This window comes from Sardina pilchardus, chromosome 1 (assembly GCF_963854185.1).
Source record: "Sardina pilchardus chromosome 1, fSarPil1.1, whole genome shotgun sequence".
Classification (NCBI taxonomy): Eukaryota; Metazoa; Chordata; class Actinopteri; order Clupeiformes; family Clupeidae; genus Sardina; species Sardina pilchardus.
The window spans coordinates 2,721,153-2,735,336 of NC_084994.1; the positions used below are offsets into that span (position 1 = coordinate 2,721,153).

A 14,184-nucleotide genomic window follows, 5' to 3' on the forward strand; every position below is an offset into this window, starting at 1 on the left:
TATGTGTTAATGGATGTGTTCTAACTAGACTATAGGAAATGCATTGTTTTACTCAAAGAGAGTTTTTGTTTGTTTTGTATAAGTCTGTCAATCAAATGTTCTGTTCTGAGTGGAGATTATAAAGTACCAGTTAAGCTACTGAATGCATGAATGCAATTTCATGTATCCTCTCTTGCGTGAATGTAAGAATAAATCAATAAATCAGTTAAGTAATATATCAGTAAATCAATCCAGACTACAACTTGATGCTTCTGGTTCACTAGAGTACATACTGAAGTGCTTCAACTTTGCAGTGAGGATCCTCCAGTGTATCAGATAACAGTTTCTGTGCTGATTCTCCAGGATGATTGTTGTTCACATCCAGCTCTTTCACACAGGAGGGGTTTAAGATCAGAGCCAGAGCCAGACAAACATAACCTTCATCTGAAATACCACACTTACTGAGCCTGGAGAGAGAGAGAGAGAGAGAGAGAGAGAGAGAGAGAGAGAGAGAGAGAGAGAGAGACAGAGAGAGAGAGAGTTAGTTCTAGCAATGGAACTGAAATCTTACGGCCATCCTTCCCATGCTACTGATGTTATGATAGAGGCCACTGCAGTCCATCCCACTACACAACACAAGAACAACACCGTTTTCTCCCGCATATTGGACTGGGGTTCGAGCTCCGCTGCTGAAGCTAACCCAGTGAGGTGAAGCACACACACACCCAGAGCAGTGAGCTTCCTGCTTTACTTCCTGTATATACACACACACACACACCCAGAGCAGTGAGCTGCCTGCTTTACTTCCTGTATATACACACACACACACACTAACCCAGAGCAGTGAGCTGCCTGCTTTACTTCCTGTATATACACACACACACTAACCCAGAGCAGTGAGCTGCCTGCTTTACTTCCTGTATACACACACACACACTAACCCAGAGCAGTGAGCTGCCTGCTTTACTTCCTGTATATACACACACACACACACACACATACCCAGAGCAGTGAGCTGCCTGCTTTACTTCCTGTATATACACACACACACACACACACACTAACCCAGAGCAGTGAGCTGCCTGCTTTACTTCCTGTATATACACACACACACTAACCCAGAGCAGTGAGCTGCCTGCTTTACTTCCTGTATATACACAAACACACTAACCCAGAGCAGTGAGCTGCCTGCTTTACTTCCTGTATACACACACACACACACTAACCCAGAGCAGTGAGCTGCCTGCTTTACTTCCTGTATGTGACTTGGACCCCCCCAAATGGGACCAAAACGAAACTTTGGGGGGGGGGGGGGGGGGGGGGGGGGTATGAAATACTTGATATATTATTAAAATTAAGTGTTGAAAAAAAGTCTCTGGTTATTTAATATTTCTCAACGTACTAGGAGTGATCTAGTGGCATACGATTTCACACACCCAGTGGACTGTACCATTTCTGCGCAAACACGCACACACTGCATTACCCACACGCAACATAAGCGCGCACCTCACCACTGCATACTGATCGCTACCTAGACTGTATACATTAGTTCAGTTTTTGTTAATGTATTACTTCTTCGTTATTTGGTTAAACAGCAAATTATTGTTTAAACTTATCACACCTCCGTCCTCCCTCACTGTCTGGTTCCCTAGGCCATGCCAGTGTCTCCGTCGTTCCTGTCAACTTGGGATAGGCTATCATCCAGGTTTACTTGGAGTGCAGTTCAGCTAAAACTCATCTAATGGATAATCTGGACATTAGGTTTTTACTTTAACCTGGGGCTCACATACAACAATAAACTAGTGGATTTGTCTGTGAGACACAATGTGATTATAAGCATGAAAACTGAAGCGTCTATTAAAGAAAAATGGCTTGTTTCGGCGCAGCATGAGAGACGAGTTGACAACGCATTAACCCGAGGCTACTGTACGGAGCCCAATGTTAACTTTCCCTGCGTTGTCTCAGAACGTAGTTTGATATCTCAGGGGAGACTTACAGTAGGCCTATATTTGGCTGGCTGCTCCAGGGCCGAGGTACTTGAATAGACTCGGGTGAACTCCCTCTCTCCTTCACAACAGCAGCAGGTTAATAATTTGCACTGTGGTTTGGATCCGAGGATTTATTTTTTGATCTTTATAACAGTATCGCTACATTCACATCCCTCTGTAACATGCCTCTCTCTCCAACTCTCATCTCACACACGCGCGCAGGCGGCACCGAAATGCTCCGAAAAGGCTCGTTTGAGATCAAAATATGTCTGTCTTCGTCTGTCTACAATTAACTTCTCTGGTCACGAATCTGATCTGAATGAGCGTGTAAAAGTTTTAAATCTGCATGCAATCGTTGTTTGAAGCGTATTTGTACGCTACTGTAGTTTTGCTCGTCTAGGCTAGGCCTATAGGTCATAATTAATTAATCACTGAAGTCATGATGCTTAAGTCGTGTCATTTATTCCCTCCGTGGTATTAGCATAGCCTGTCCTACTTTTAGTCTAAAACAATAGATTGTTATTAGGCCTATTTTTTATTAGGCTACATAGCCTAATTCATTCTGCAATGCAATTGTTCCTAATATAGCCTTGATCGTCACTGTTGATGGAGATCCGAAGTAGGCCCATGATGTATCTGGATATTGTAACGTCAGGCTGGTTGTTCAGTGTTGCAGTGTACTTGTTTGTAAGTCACGTCGGTGAATCTGTTGCCCTCATTCAGCGTGTCGCTGCCCGCATGTCACGTGAATAAGCAATTTGTGAAGATGCTTCCTTAATCCTGTCTTATTAAGTAAGTTGGTGCTGTTTGTTGTTTACCCCAATATATTTGTTAGCAATATTTTTCTTCAGAATTAGCAACCTGGCATAGGCATTTTATGCAGTTACCACGAATGTTGGTTACACACCGTTAGTGTGTAGTGATGTAGGTATGAACATAGGCCTACTAGACGCAAGGTAAAATTATGACGTCATTGGCAATTTTGTCAAAAAACAGACCCCCCCGAAGATGGAGGGGTAATTCGAACACTGTGTGTGTGTGTGTGTGTTTGTGTGCGCGTGTGTGTGCGTGTATGTGTATGTGTATGTGTATGTGTATGTGTATGTGTATGTATATGTGTATGTGTATGTGTATGTGTATGTGTATGTGTATGTGCATGTGTCTGTGTATATGTGTGTTAGGGGTTATAGGTCAAGGGCACTTCAGCCGTGGATGTGACGTGGGAGAGCAGTGCCCACATTTTTTGTGGGGGAACGGGGATCGGGGAACGGGGAACCCTACGGTTAAAAGCTGGAAACCCAAACCAGTAGGCCACGGCTGGCCCCCTCTATAATGAGACTAGTCTATCTATCTATCTATCTACGTATCTATTTATCTATCTATCTATCTATCTATCTATCTATCTAAATACGATATTTCACATCAAACGAGACTAATAGAAAACATGTGTTTAGTAACCTGCTTAATTTCATGTGAATGTTTTTGTCCGAAAAAAAAAATGTACTTGTTGTGTACAGATCTTAAGACAAAGATAAAACACAAACCAAACCACAATCTGCTATGCTAGTCATAATAATAATCCTTTACAAAGACATGTCTGACTAACACCAACCTTAAGGTCTGCAGTTTGCAGTGGGGACTAGACAGTCCCTTAGAGAGAAGATGGACTCCAGAATCTCCCAGGTCATTGTGACTCAGGTCCAGCTCTATCAGGGAGTTTGGTGACTGTAGAACAGCAGCCACAATTCCACAGGACTTCTCTGAGAGTTTGCATCCAGCAAGTCTGCATAACAACATGAGAAAGGATAACATATTGCCCAATTGCCCAATCACACAAACACACTCACCCACCCACACCCCCCTGATACCCGCACAAGACCTCTAGTGCACATGTACTTGGGCAAAATTGCAAATCACTCAGTCACGCACACTCAAAAAAAGAATCAAGCCTAAAGTGTTGACTTTATGTGATTTAATTACATAACAATTTTCCACGTAATTATATTGCATAAGTTGAATGTAAAAGGTAGAGTTCAATAGTATGTATTTTTATCAGGTTGGCTTAATGTGAATGAATCAAATAAATTGTAGTTAAATGGACACCTTATGTTAAGGTGAAGTTTTACATAACCCCTATGTGCTTGCATGTAAAGCTTGTTCCCAGAATGCAACAGCCCCAGTCAACATATTCTTAAAGAGATTGTATACACGCATACACGCATACTGCATATTGAAATATAATCTTGAAATAAAATACAACTAGGTGGCAGTGACACTAAAGGCTATACTGTTATCATATTTTCGAGTAATTGTTTATTGGTGCCACAAACCGTTAAGTAGATGACCATCCACAACAGCTTAATAAAGTGCATGGAAGTTAACCCTTTGCAGTCTGCATACTTAAATTTTAGTATTGCAGTTCTGTAGATGTGCAACTTGGGAAGGGTTAAGGCCCGTTGCATTGTTCCTGCCTCCTAGGACCAAACATACAAACCCAAGCCGTGAAGTTGGGAATATAAAGTAATTTTTAGTCTAATTAGTCCAATTGCTACAGCTTCAATATGGGCAGAGCTATAGCACTGGTGGAAGGGGGGCCCAGAAAATTCCCTCCCCAATAACACTATATTAGAAACCCTTTCCCACTAATATGTGATATCTAGATTTTCCAACAGCACCTTTGCAGACACATAATGGCCAGGTTTCCCAAATTCGTTAAGAAGCTCTTAAGTGCTAAGAACTTCTTAGGAGCATTCTTAAAACGCTCATAAGAAGTTCTTAGCACTTAAGAGCTTCTTAACGAATCTGGGAGACGTGGCCAATGCGAGTAAGCATCGAGTGCCCAACTTTGTGACACTGCCAAGGGTGCAGATGAATGCTAATTGAGAACTAATCAATTTCGCATTACACCCAAGAAGAAACATATATTTTCTCTAAAATGTTAATGTATTTTAATCATGGTCTTCTCTATAGTGGTAATCTTGACAAATCCCTTACACAGTCATTTTCTGTTGACTGTTCAGTCAGTTGTTCTATGGCATACTGTACATATCCCAAAAATACGCAATAAAGAGTTATTAGAAGAAAAAAAAACATTATAAACAAGAAACTAACACTTACCCATAATCCCTAACTGCTGTACTGAGATTCAGCCAATGTGAGCCCTGATGACTAAACTCAGACTTAATTGATTTCAGGTGCTAAGTGAGTGCGTGTATTTTGCCACATGGGCTCAGATAGGTATTTGGGACAGCACTTCACACAATCACCTGTGTCAGTATAGTTGAAAATCCAACGTTGATTCAACGTAAAAGAGACACTTTCAATATCACTTCAACGTCAGGCTTCAACGTAGTTTCAATATTTCAAACCATATTTAAATGTTGATTCAACTAAACTTTGCTATCTGGCAAGTCAGTGCATACCGCCACCTAGTTTGCTGGAGTGTCACACACATAACTGCCTTAAAGGATATAATCAAGTAAGGTATACCTGATTTGTTTACATTCAGTTTACATTGAAAACATTCACATTGTGTTTATGTGTTTTGCTCGAATAAACTCTTGACTTAATGCATTTCAGTTACATTTTACTTAAAATTAGTATCTAAAGTGTATTAGGACCAATGATCATTTTTTTGAGTGCACCTACACACCTGAAAGGTTTGTAATGTTATAAGAGGACAGAATTGTATACATATAAGCAATTTATAAATATATGTGGCACTTTATGGCACACCATCAACCACAATCCTGCTATTATGCTTACTTTCATGTGAACATGTTGTGCGAAAAAACCAACCACAATCCTGTAGTGAAGATGGAATTTCTCAATTAAAAAAAAAAAAAACTCAAAATAGAGAAAAAGTGTCCACCAGGCACATTTGCAAAAGCTCATTCAAATAAAAAGGTGTCATAAAACAGTGAAGTGCATCATCACACAAGACTATTTCACCTTTAGGCATCTTTAAAGGTTTTATACTGTCAGCCTAGATTTCTAGTACTGAGTGAACCGGTCAAGGAAGGTCAGTCTTTAAAAGATCCTATTGGCGTTTGTTCCAAACTTTTCGTTTTATGACTTTCAGGGACATAACCAGCAATGAAATTAAACTTACATTAGTGCATTCAAATCTACCAAAACCATTTCAGAATTGCAGCAAGCACATCTTGTTGGTAATTGTAGTTTTATTGTAGTTATTTACCCAATTGTAAAGAAATAAAATGGCCCTGGATTTTTGGTGATTCAGAAACTAGATGTCAATGGGCTCCTTTCCAGACTGAAAAATTCCAAATTAAAATCTGCTAACAGGCTAGTCTGGGTTCACCCCAGGTGGTAGTAGACTAGTGACTTCATTATTATATTTAGTCACTATAATTAGCACAGTCTCTCCATCAGAAACTCACCGTGCCTTTCTGCAGCACCTCACAGCTGGGAGCAGTCTCCTGCGTCCCTCATCTGATGTGTTGTATTTCTTCAGCTCAATCTCATCCAGCACATCCTCAGACATCAGAAGCATGTGGGCCAGTGCTGAACAGTGGGCAGGAGAAAGCTCCTGGGTGATGTTCTTTGGTGATGACAAGTATGTCTGAATTTCTCTGTGCATGGCATCATCATTCATTTCAAATAAGCAGTGGAAAAGATTGATGCATCGTTCAGGAGAGAGACCTTCTCTGTTGAGCTCCTTCATGTACTCACATATTGACTCAATACTATGAGAACTGTTAAGTGTGTGGTTCAGTAGACCTCGCAGAAGTCTGTGATTTCTCTCCACAGAAATGCCCATAAGGAAGCGAAGGAAGAGATCCAGGTGTCCGTTCTGGCTCTCCAAAGCCTTATCAACTGCCCTCTTTAGTAAAACATGTAAGTTTTCTTTTAATCCTAGTGCTGATTGAAGAGAAGATAAAAATGATGGATTGAGTTCATCTCTGTCCTTTTCACTGAGGAAGCATTTCAATGCCTCAAAGTTCTTAGCTAAAAATGAGTGAAACACAAACACAGCTGCCAGAAACTCCTGGACACTCAGATGCACAAAGCAGTAGACCTTCTTGTTTTGAGATTCCACATTTTCTGTCTTGAAGATCTCAGTGCACATGCCAGAGTACACTGAGGCTTCACTGACATCAATACCACACTCTCTCAGGTCTTCCTCATAAAACATGAGGTTGCCATTCTCTAGATTCTTGAAAGCCAGTTCTGCCAGCTTCAGTAAAATGTTCCTCTGAGATTCCAAAAGTTTCTTTGTATCTTTTTCAGATCCACTCTGATACTTCTGATCCTTTCTTGTGGTTTGGATGAGCAAGAAGTGTATGAACATCTCAGTCAGCGTTTTGGGAATGTCTTTGATATTTTTCTTTTCCAGCATCTGCTGAAGTACAGTAGCTGCAATCCAACAAAAGACTGGAATGTGGCACATAATATGGAGACTCCTGGATGTCTGAATGTGTGAGATGATTTTGTTGGCCTGACTCTGATCTCTGATTCTCTTCCTGAAGTATTCTTCCTTCTGTGGGTCATTGAATCCTCGTACTTCTGTTACCTGGTCGATGAACTGATCAGGAATCTGACTGGCTGCAGCTGGTCTTGAGGTTATCCAGATGAGTGCAGAGGGAAGCAGAGTTCCCTGAATGAGGCTCGTCATCATAACATCAACTGATGATATTTGTTTCACATCAGACAACTCACTTTTCTGCTCCAGGTCCAGAGTCAACCGACTCTCATCCAAACCATCAAAGATGAACACAACATGACAGTCTTTATATCCTTCACCATCATTCAGCTCCTTCAGCTCAGGGTGGAAGTCAAGCAGGAGGCTGTGAAGACTATACTGATTACTCCTGACTAAATTAAGCTCACGGAAAGAAAGGGGAAACATAAAATCTACATCATGATTGGCTACCCCATCTGTCCAATCAAGAATGAACTTTTGCACTGAGACAGTTTTTCCAATACCAGCAACACCTTTGGTCATGACAGTTCTGATGTGCTTCTCCTGTCCAAGTAAGGGCTTGAAGATGTCGTTGCAGTTGATTGGTACGTCTTCTGTGGATTGAGATCTGGAAGCTGACTCTACCTGCCAAACCTCATGTTCCTTATTAACCCCTTCACTCTCTCCTCCTGTGATGTAGAGCTCTGTGTAGATCTTATTGAGGAGTATCTCAGCTCCTGGTTTGATGATGCCTTCAGATATGTTCTCAAACCTCCTCTTCAGACTGGCTTTGTGATTCTTTATAACTCTCCTCAGGTCCTCATCTGTTTGAAAATGACAAAACAAGTCATTCAAAAGTCATCATAAAAGTCCATAATAAAAACAATCCATTCATACTCACAAACTCACTACAAATAGGCCTACATCCACAAGCACTAACGGACAAAACTAAATAAAAAGGTATATTTGTTGTTGTTCACAGGGCTTAACATTAATGTTCAGTCCCTCACAAGCAGAATAACACAGGGAGGGAGAGAGGGAGAAGTGGTTCTGTATGTGCTCGCGCGTGTGTGTGTGTGTGTGTGTGTGTGTGTGTGTGTGTGTGTGTGTGTGTGTGTGTGTGTGCGCGTGTGTGTGTCTGCAAATTGAGCGCCATACCCACAATCCCACACTGAAATGTAGGCCCTGAGATTAGTTTGAATCCATTACTTTACTTTTCAGAACACCTGATCAAATCCAAAATGTCTACTCACCTAGTTCCCTCTTTCTGCCTGGTGTTTGTCCAGTGTGCAGGTGTCTCCTGGGTCCTAGAGCCTGGGTCAGATCAGCCCTTAACCTGCAGGGACATCAGACAAACAACACTTGGACTAATGCACCAACTGCTCCTCAGCTAATCTACTGATTAAAATGTGCACTATGGACCTTTATTTTGTCTGCATCTGTGTGCGTGTGCGTGTGTGTGTGTGTGTGTGTGCGTGTGGAGTCTTGGACATGTGCACAACTTGTTTGTATGTTCATAAACGATATGACTGCAACTGTGTGGACTAAGTAAGCCAATTGGAAAAAAAAACAGCAAAGCTCCATTTCTGCAATTGAAACCTATGTACCCATTTGGACGACACTGCCATGTCTACCCAAAACACGACTTTGAACTAAGCCCGCATGGATAAAAAGATTTGAATGCTTCAGAATGGCTTCAGGTTTGATAGAAAAAGAGGGCGAATACCAGGTGAATTCTCTCATTTCATAGCCTCGTTAGAAGAACAATACAGGCGGAGGTCTGTGCTCTCTGAGTGCTTTTCTACTGTTTACTGTTTTCAATTATAAGTTGTGTGTTGGTTGTGACCATATCTGACATACTCCTCTTAAATTATGTATATGAATTTCTTTGAATTTCATTGATTTTCAATTTGAATTCTAATTCTACATCCTGCTTTTGACCTCAAATCAAATTCAATTCAAATTCAAATTCAAGAACTGAATTGGAATTTAGGAGTCATTCTCAATTCAATTCTGAATTTTGCACAAGCCTGGTATGTAGAATTACATGTGACTAACATGCCTACAGACTGATAACTAAATTACATGTGACTGACATGCCTACAAACTCATAACTACTCACTGTAGACCTGATGGAACTGGTTCACTGCTGAAGTTGGGCCTACCACCCATGGACGCATCACTCTTCATGGACACACAGCTGGGCACTGGAGATGGAGGTCTGTGTGTCTGTGGGCTGGTTACATAAGGAGACACAAGAAACTGATTAACATCAACTCATTCCTCTGTGATTATATTTGTTCACACTTACACTAATATTACATCACAACACAACATCAATGACTAAGTGAAGTTCTAACCCGCTCTCCTGAGCATGGACACCATGCGGAGACTTATGACTTATGCATCAAATACACTGTATAACAGGGGTGTGTGTGTGTGTGTGTGTGAGTGTGTGTATGTCTACTGACTTACTCAACATCATCATCAGAGTGTCTTAATTTGAAGCTAGGATCATCCATGTTCTTGTCCTTCTTCAAGGTCATCCACCGGAGTAGCACATCCTCTGGTCTGAGGCCTGCAGCCGGCTCTCTCTCCTGATCACTGCTGTCACTCATCCTGTCAGCAGCTGCAGTGGAGTCTCTCTAGCTGCAGTGGAGTCTCTGATGTTCATATCACTACTTATATAATCACAACACAAACATAAATGACCAGGAAGTAAACAACAACACCTGTTGTTGAGAAGACGAATAGGCAGAATCAGAAGTGTTATATTTCTACCTCCTCTGTAACATGTATATCAGGTGGCTTAAAACACCACATTCTATTCTCTACACCTAACTAACCGATTCACTTCTCATGTTTACAGACCTTTACTGCCCTCTAGCTGACCCTAGGCAGATGGGTTTGGGCCCTTAGTCATGGATCTGCTAGAGGTTTCTCCCCATATGTATCTCCAATTCCAGGGAGTTTTTCCTTGCCCTTGTTACTCTTGGGCTCTCTCTGAATCTTTTAACACTTTGTGAAGCACTATGTGTAATGTTGTGGCACTCTATGAGTGAAATGAAATTGAAATTGAAGTAGATAGACAAGTCGAGAATGATGAAGAAATGATTATAATGTACAATATGGAGTTATTAAAAAATGACAATAAACTTATCCACCATGTTCAGCTGTATGGTAGTCAAAAGTACTTATGATAATGATATATAAAGTCTTGAGCTTGTTTAATATAAATGTGTTTTTTCTATATACATTTCCAGTTAGGGTAACACTTTAGAATAATGGTACATGAATTCTCATGAACTAATGCATGAATTAATGCATGAATTACGCATTAGTTAATCCATTAATATATCATGAATCATTATGACTTAACATGAATTCACTGATTGCCATTAATGAATTAATACATAAATAACTCATCATCTTAAGCATTAAGTACGGTTGGCACATCATCATGAATCATGATTAATTAAGCATGATCATGATGACTTTTTGTCAGACAAAATTTTGGACATCACTGTCATGGAGAAAAAAGAAAAGTAATTACACATCAATTCATGTTAACTAAATGACATGAATTATCATGAGTTAATTCATTAACTCATGCATTAATTACACATGAAAATCTCATTAATAAACATGAATTAATAGTATGTCATTAATGACATCAGGTATGGACAACAATTCATCTTGAGCATTAGGTACAGTGGGTAAATCATTATGAATATGATCAATTACACATGATCATGGTGATTTCTAGGTTTTTGAAATCTGCTCAAGGGGTAAGTAAACTATACATTAACTCATCATGAACTAATTAAGACAATTTTCAGAGAATATCGAAGAATCCACATCGTTCAAATATAGGCATGTCCTCATTAGCTAAGCATTATCTTTTCATTAGTTAATCATGTCTGTGGCCCCTCAGATAAAGTGATGAACAGGTGGTGCTTTAAATGCATGAAGTTTGAAGTCATGCAAAAATGGTCAATTTACATTAATTAATGATGAATTACTCATGAGTTCATCATGTTTGTGGCCCCTCACCTAAAGTGGTAAATGGACCCTTCTTTATCACTGGCCAAAGAAGTGATTTTAAAAAGAAATAAATTGTTATATTACATGAATCAAAGATTAAGTGCTCATGAGTTCATCATGTGTGTGGCCCCTTAACTGAAGTGGTAAACAGGTGTTTATTTAACATTGATGAATAGTGTTATTAACAATGAAGAAACTGATATTTAATTTGTTATTTTTAATTCCTGCCAACAGGCGCATCAGTGCATGAATCCTACACACATCAAAACACTACTTTTCATACAAAGTTGTAGCACACGAACAATGAAAGAAACAATCCAAGGTTCAAATCAAAGGTTTAAACCTATAAACTTATTTAAAGTTCAACCCAGTCTCATTCTCAAAACGTTTCCCTGGGAAAATGTTTTGCAGACCCAGCAAAACGTACCTCTAGGTACATTTCCAAAACGTACCTCCAGGTACATTTCCAAAACGTACCTCCAGGTACGTTTCTGATGCCAGCAGGGGGTGCTAAAGAGCGACGTTTACAGATTGTTTACTACAGTTAGGTCTGGTCAAATATTCAAATGTAAACATGACAAATAAAGTATCACAGTATCAAATCCCTCACAATACAAAAACAATGTCATGGTGAGAGCAAATTCAGTTCCGTTGGATTCAAATAATAAGCAAAGTCCCTTTTGGTATAAAAGAAAAAGTAGAAAGTCTCGTTTGGTATAAAAGTAAAATTCAAACGTCCCTTATGGTATAAAAGCAAAATTCAAAAATAGTTTCCGATGTGCTCCTTCCTGCGTGGGAAAATAACTGCTTATCCGTAATCCACGTGCGATGCTGGAAGTTCACGCAGACGGGGAAGAAACCTTGCAGCAGTTGGCCACACATTCCAAAACGTACCTCCAGGTACATTTCCAAAACGTACCTCCATGTACATTTCCAAAACGTACCTCCAGGTACGTTTCTGATGCCAGCAGTGGGTGCTGCTGGGTGGGTGGTCGACACGCGTAATCTCTTGGGACAGGCTCGCCATCGTAGTTGGTCTGAAATCCACTGAATCTCTATCCCGTAATAAGAACCACTCTACACAGAAAAGAGTAATAGTTACCATCAGACATTTATTTTCTATGAAATCTCATTTAAACTTTCTTTTCTTATAGCATCAAACTCTCAACAGGCATAACGCCGTAATACTGCCATAAAAGGAGACAACATCTCAGCTGCAGCGTACTGATAGCTAGCACAATAGAATAGAATAGAATAGAAGAATATATACTTTCTTGATCCCGTGAGCCGTGAGGAAAATTTGTTTCTCTGCATTTAACCCAATTTAACCGAATTAGTGAACACACACACACACACACACACACACACACACACACACACACACACACACACACACACACACACACACACACAGTGAGGGGAATCACACACTAACCCAGAGCAGTGAGCTGCCTGCCCAACCAGCAACGCTCGGGGAGCGGAGAGGGGTTAGGTGCCTTGCACAAGGGCACTGATTTCAGCCGTGGTGGACTGCTCGGGGATCGAACCGGCAACCCGGTTACAAGTCCGAAGCCCTAACCAGTACACCACGGCTGCCCCAATAGTTAGCCAGCGCGGCTAGCAAACCTTGAGCAGACAGTATGTAGGCTACATATAAATAGTTCGGAAACACACCCGTAATTCACAAGGAAAATGTACAACAAGACATGTTTCACTTTAAAGTAGCCTATCAACTAACTGTCGAACTTGCATCAATTGCTGCAAGCTAATATCACAACGGGAGTTCAATGAACACATTAGCTATGCAGATTTACGTGAGTTACATTAAAAGTTTAAACCAAAACAACCAAAGAAAATGTGGAACTACCACTCAATTTCAGCAAATACAAGTGTCTAGTGTTGCTGTAAATGCTTCAACTGGGTTTGTGAGCTTTCTAAGTCTCCAATTCACCGTAAGATTGACTATTCACATGTAATCCACTAACGTGATAAACAATAAACTTACCGAAGCTCTTCTCTTGTTAAAACAAAATGGAGAGATCCTCTTGGCGCGATATATAACGAAGTAAAGTTAAGAGGTAGTAAAAACGATTACTCAAATGTTTAGTTATAATGCAAGCACTTCTCTCAAGTTCGAAACCGTGGCGTCCGTTCATTCTTTCCAGAATCTTATCTACCTAGAGAGGGAAATTCAAATTTCCGCGCATGCGCGGTGCATACTGGCACTGAATCTACAGGGCAGGTTCGAATCCGGCCGTGTGCAGGGCTGAGCCCTGAGCCTAGGAGCGGAAGTCGAGCGTGATAACTATTGAGCTTAAATCTCCTGCTACTTGATATTTATGTATATAGGCCCAGCTTTTCACAGGTCCGAAGCCGACTGCGTGCCGAGTCTGGGATTCATGATGACTTGCGAGGCTCAGGGCTCAGCCCTGCACACGGCCGGATTCGAACCTGCCCTGCAGATTCAGTGCCAGTATGCACCGCGCATGCGCGGAAATTTGAATTTCCCTCTCTAGGTAGATAAGATTCTGGAAAGAATGAACGGACGCCACGGTTTCGAACTTGAGAGAAGTGCTTGCATTATAACTAAACATTTGAGTAATCGTTTTTACTACCTCTTAACTTTACTTCGTTATATATCGCGCCAAGAGGATCTCTCCATTTTGTTTTAACAAGAGAAGAGCTTCGGTAAGTTTATTGTTTATCACGTTAGTGGATTACATGTGAATAGTCAATCTTACGGTGAATTGG

The 14,184-nt window shown here is 40.6% G+C and overlaps 2 protein-coding genes across 2 annotated transcripts in view; both read right to left on the reverse strand.

Moving 5' to 3' along the window:
* The window catches only part of LOC134080630 (NACHT, LRR and PYD domains-containing protein 12-like), a 135,496-nt gene that overhangs the window by 117,309 nt on the left and 4,003 nt on the right, over window positions 1-14,184 (reverse strand). The gene's annotated exons all lie outside the window — the stretch shown is intronic.
* LOC134072814 (NACHT, LRR and PYD domains-containing protein 3-like) overlaps window positions 1-14,184 on the reverse strand; it is a 67,752-nt gene that overhangs the window by 3,760 nt on the left and 49,808 nt on the right. The window contains exons 7-8 of the mRNA XM_062530060.1: window positions 6,368-8,213; window positions 3,580-3,750 (exon numbers count right to left, since the gene is read on the reverse strand). Of these exons, the coding sequence (XP_062386044.1) occupies window positions 3,580-3,750; window positions 6,368-8,213 (2,017 nt within the window). The remainder of the gene's footprint in view (window positions 1-3,579; window positions 3,751-6,367; window positions 8,214-14,184) is intronic.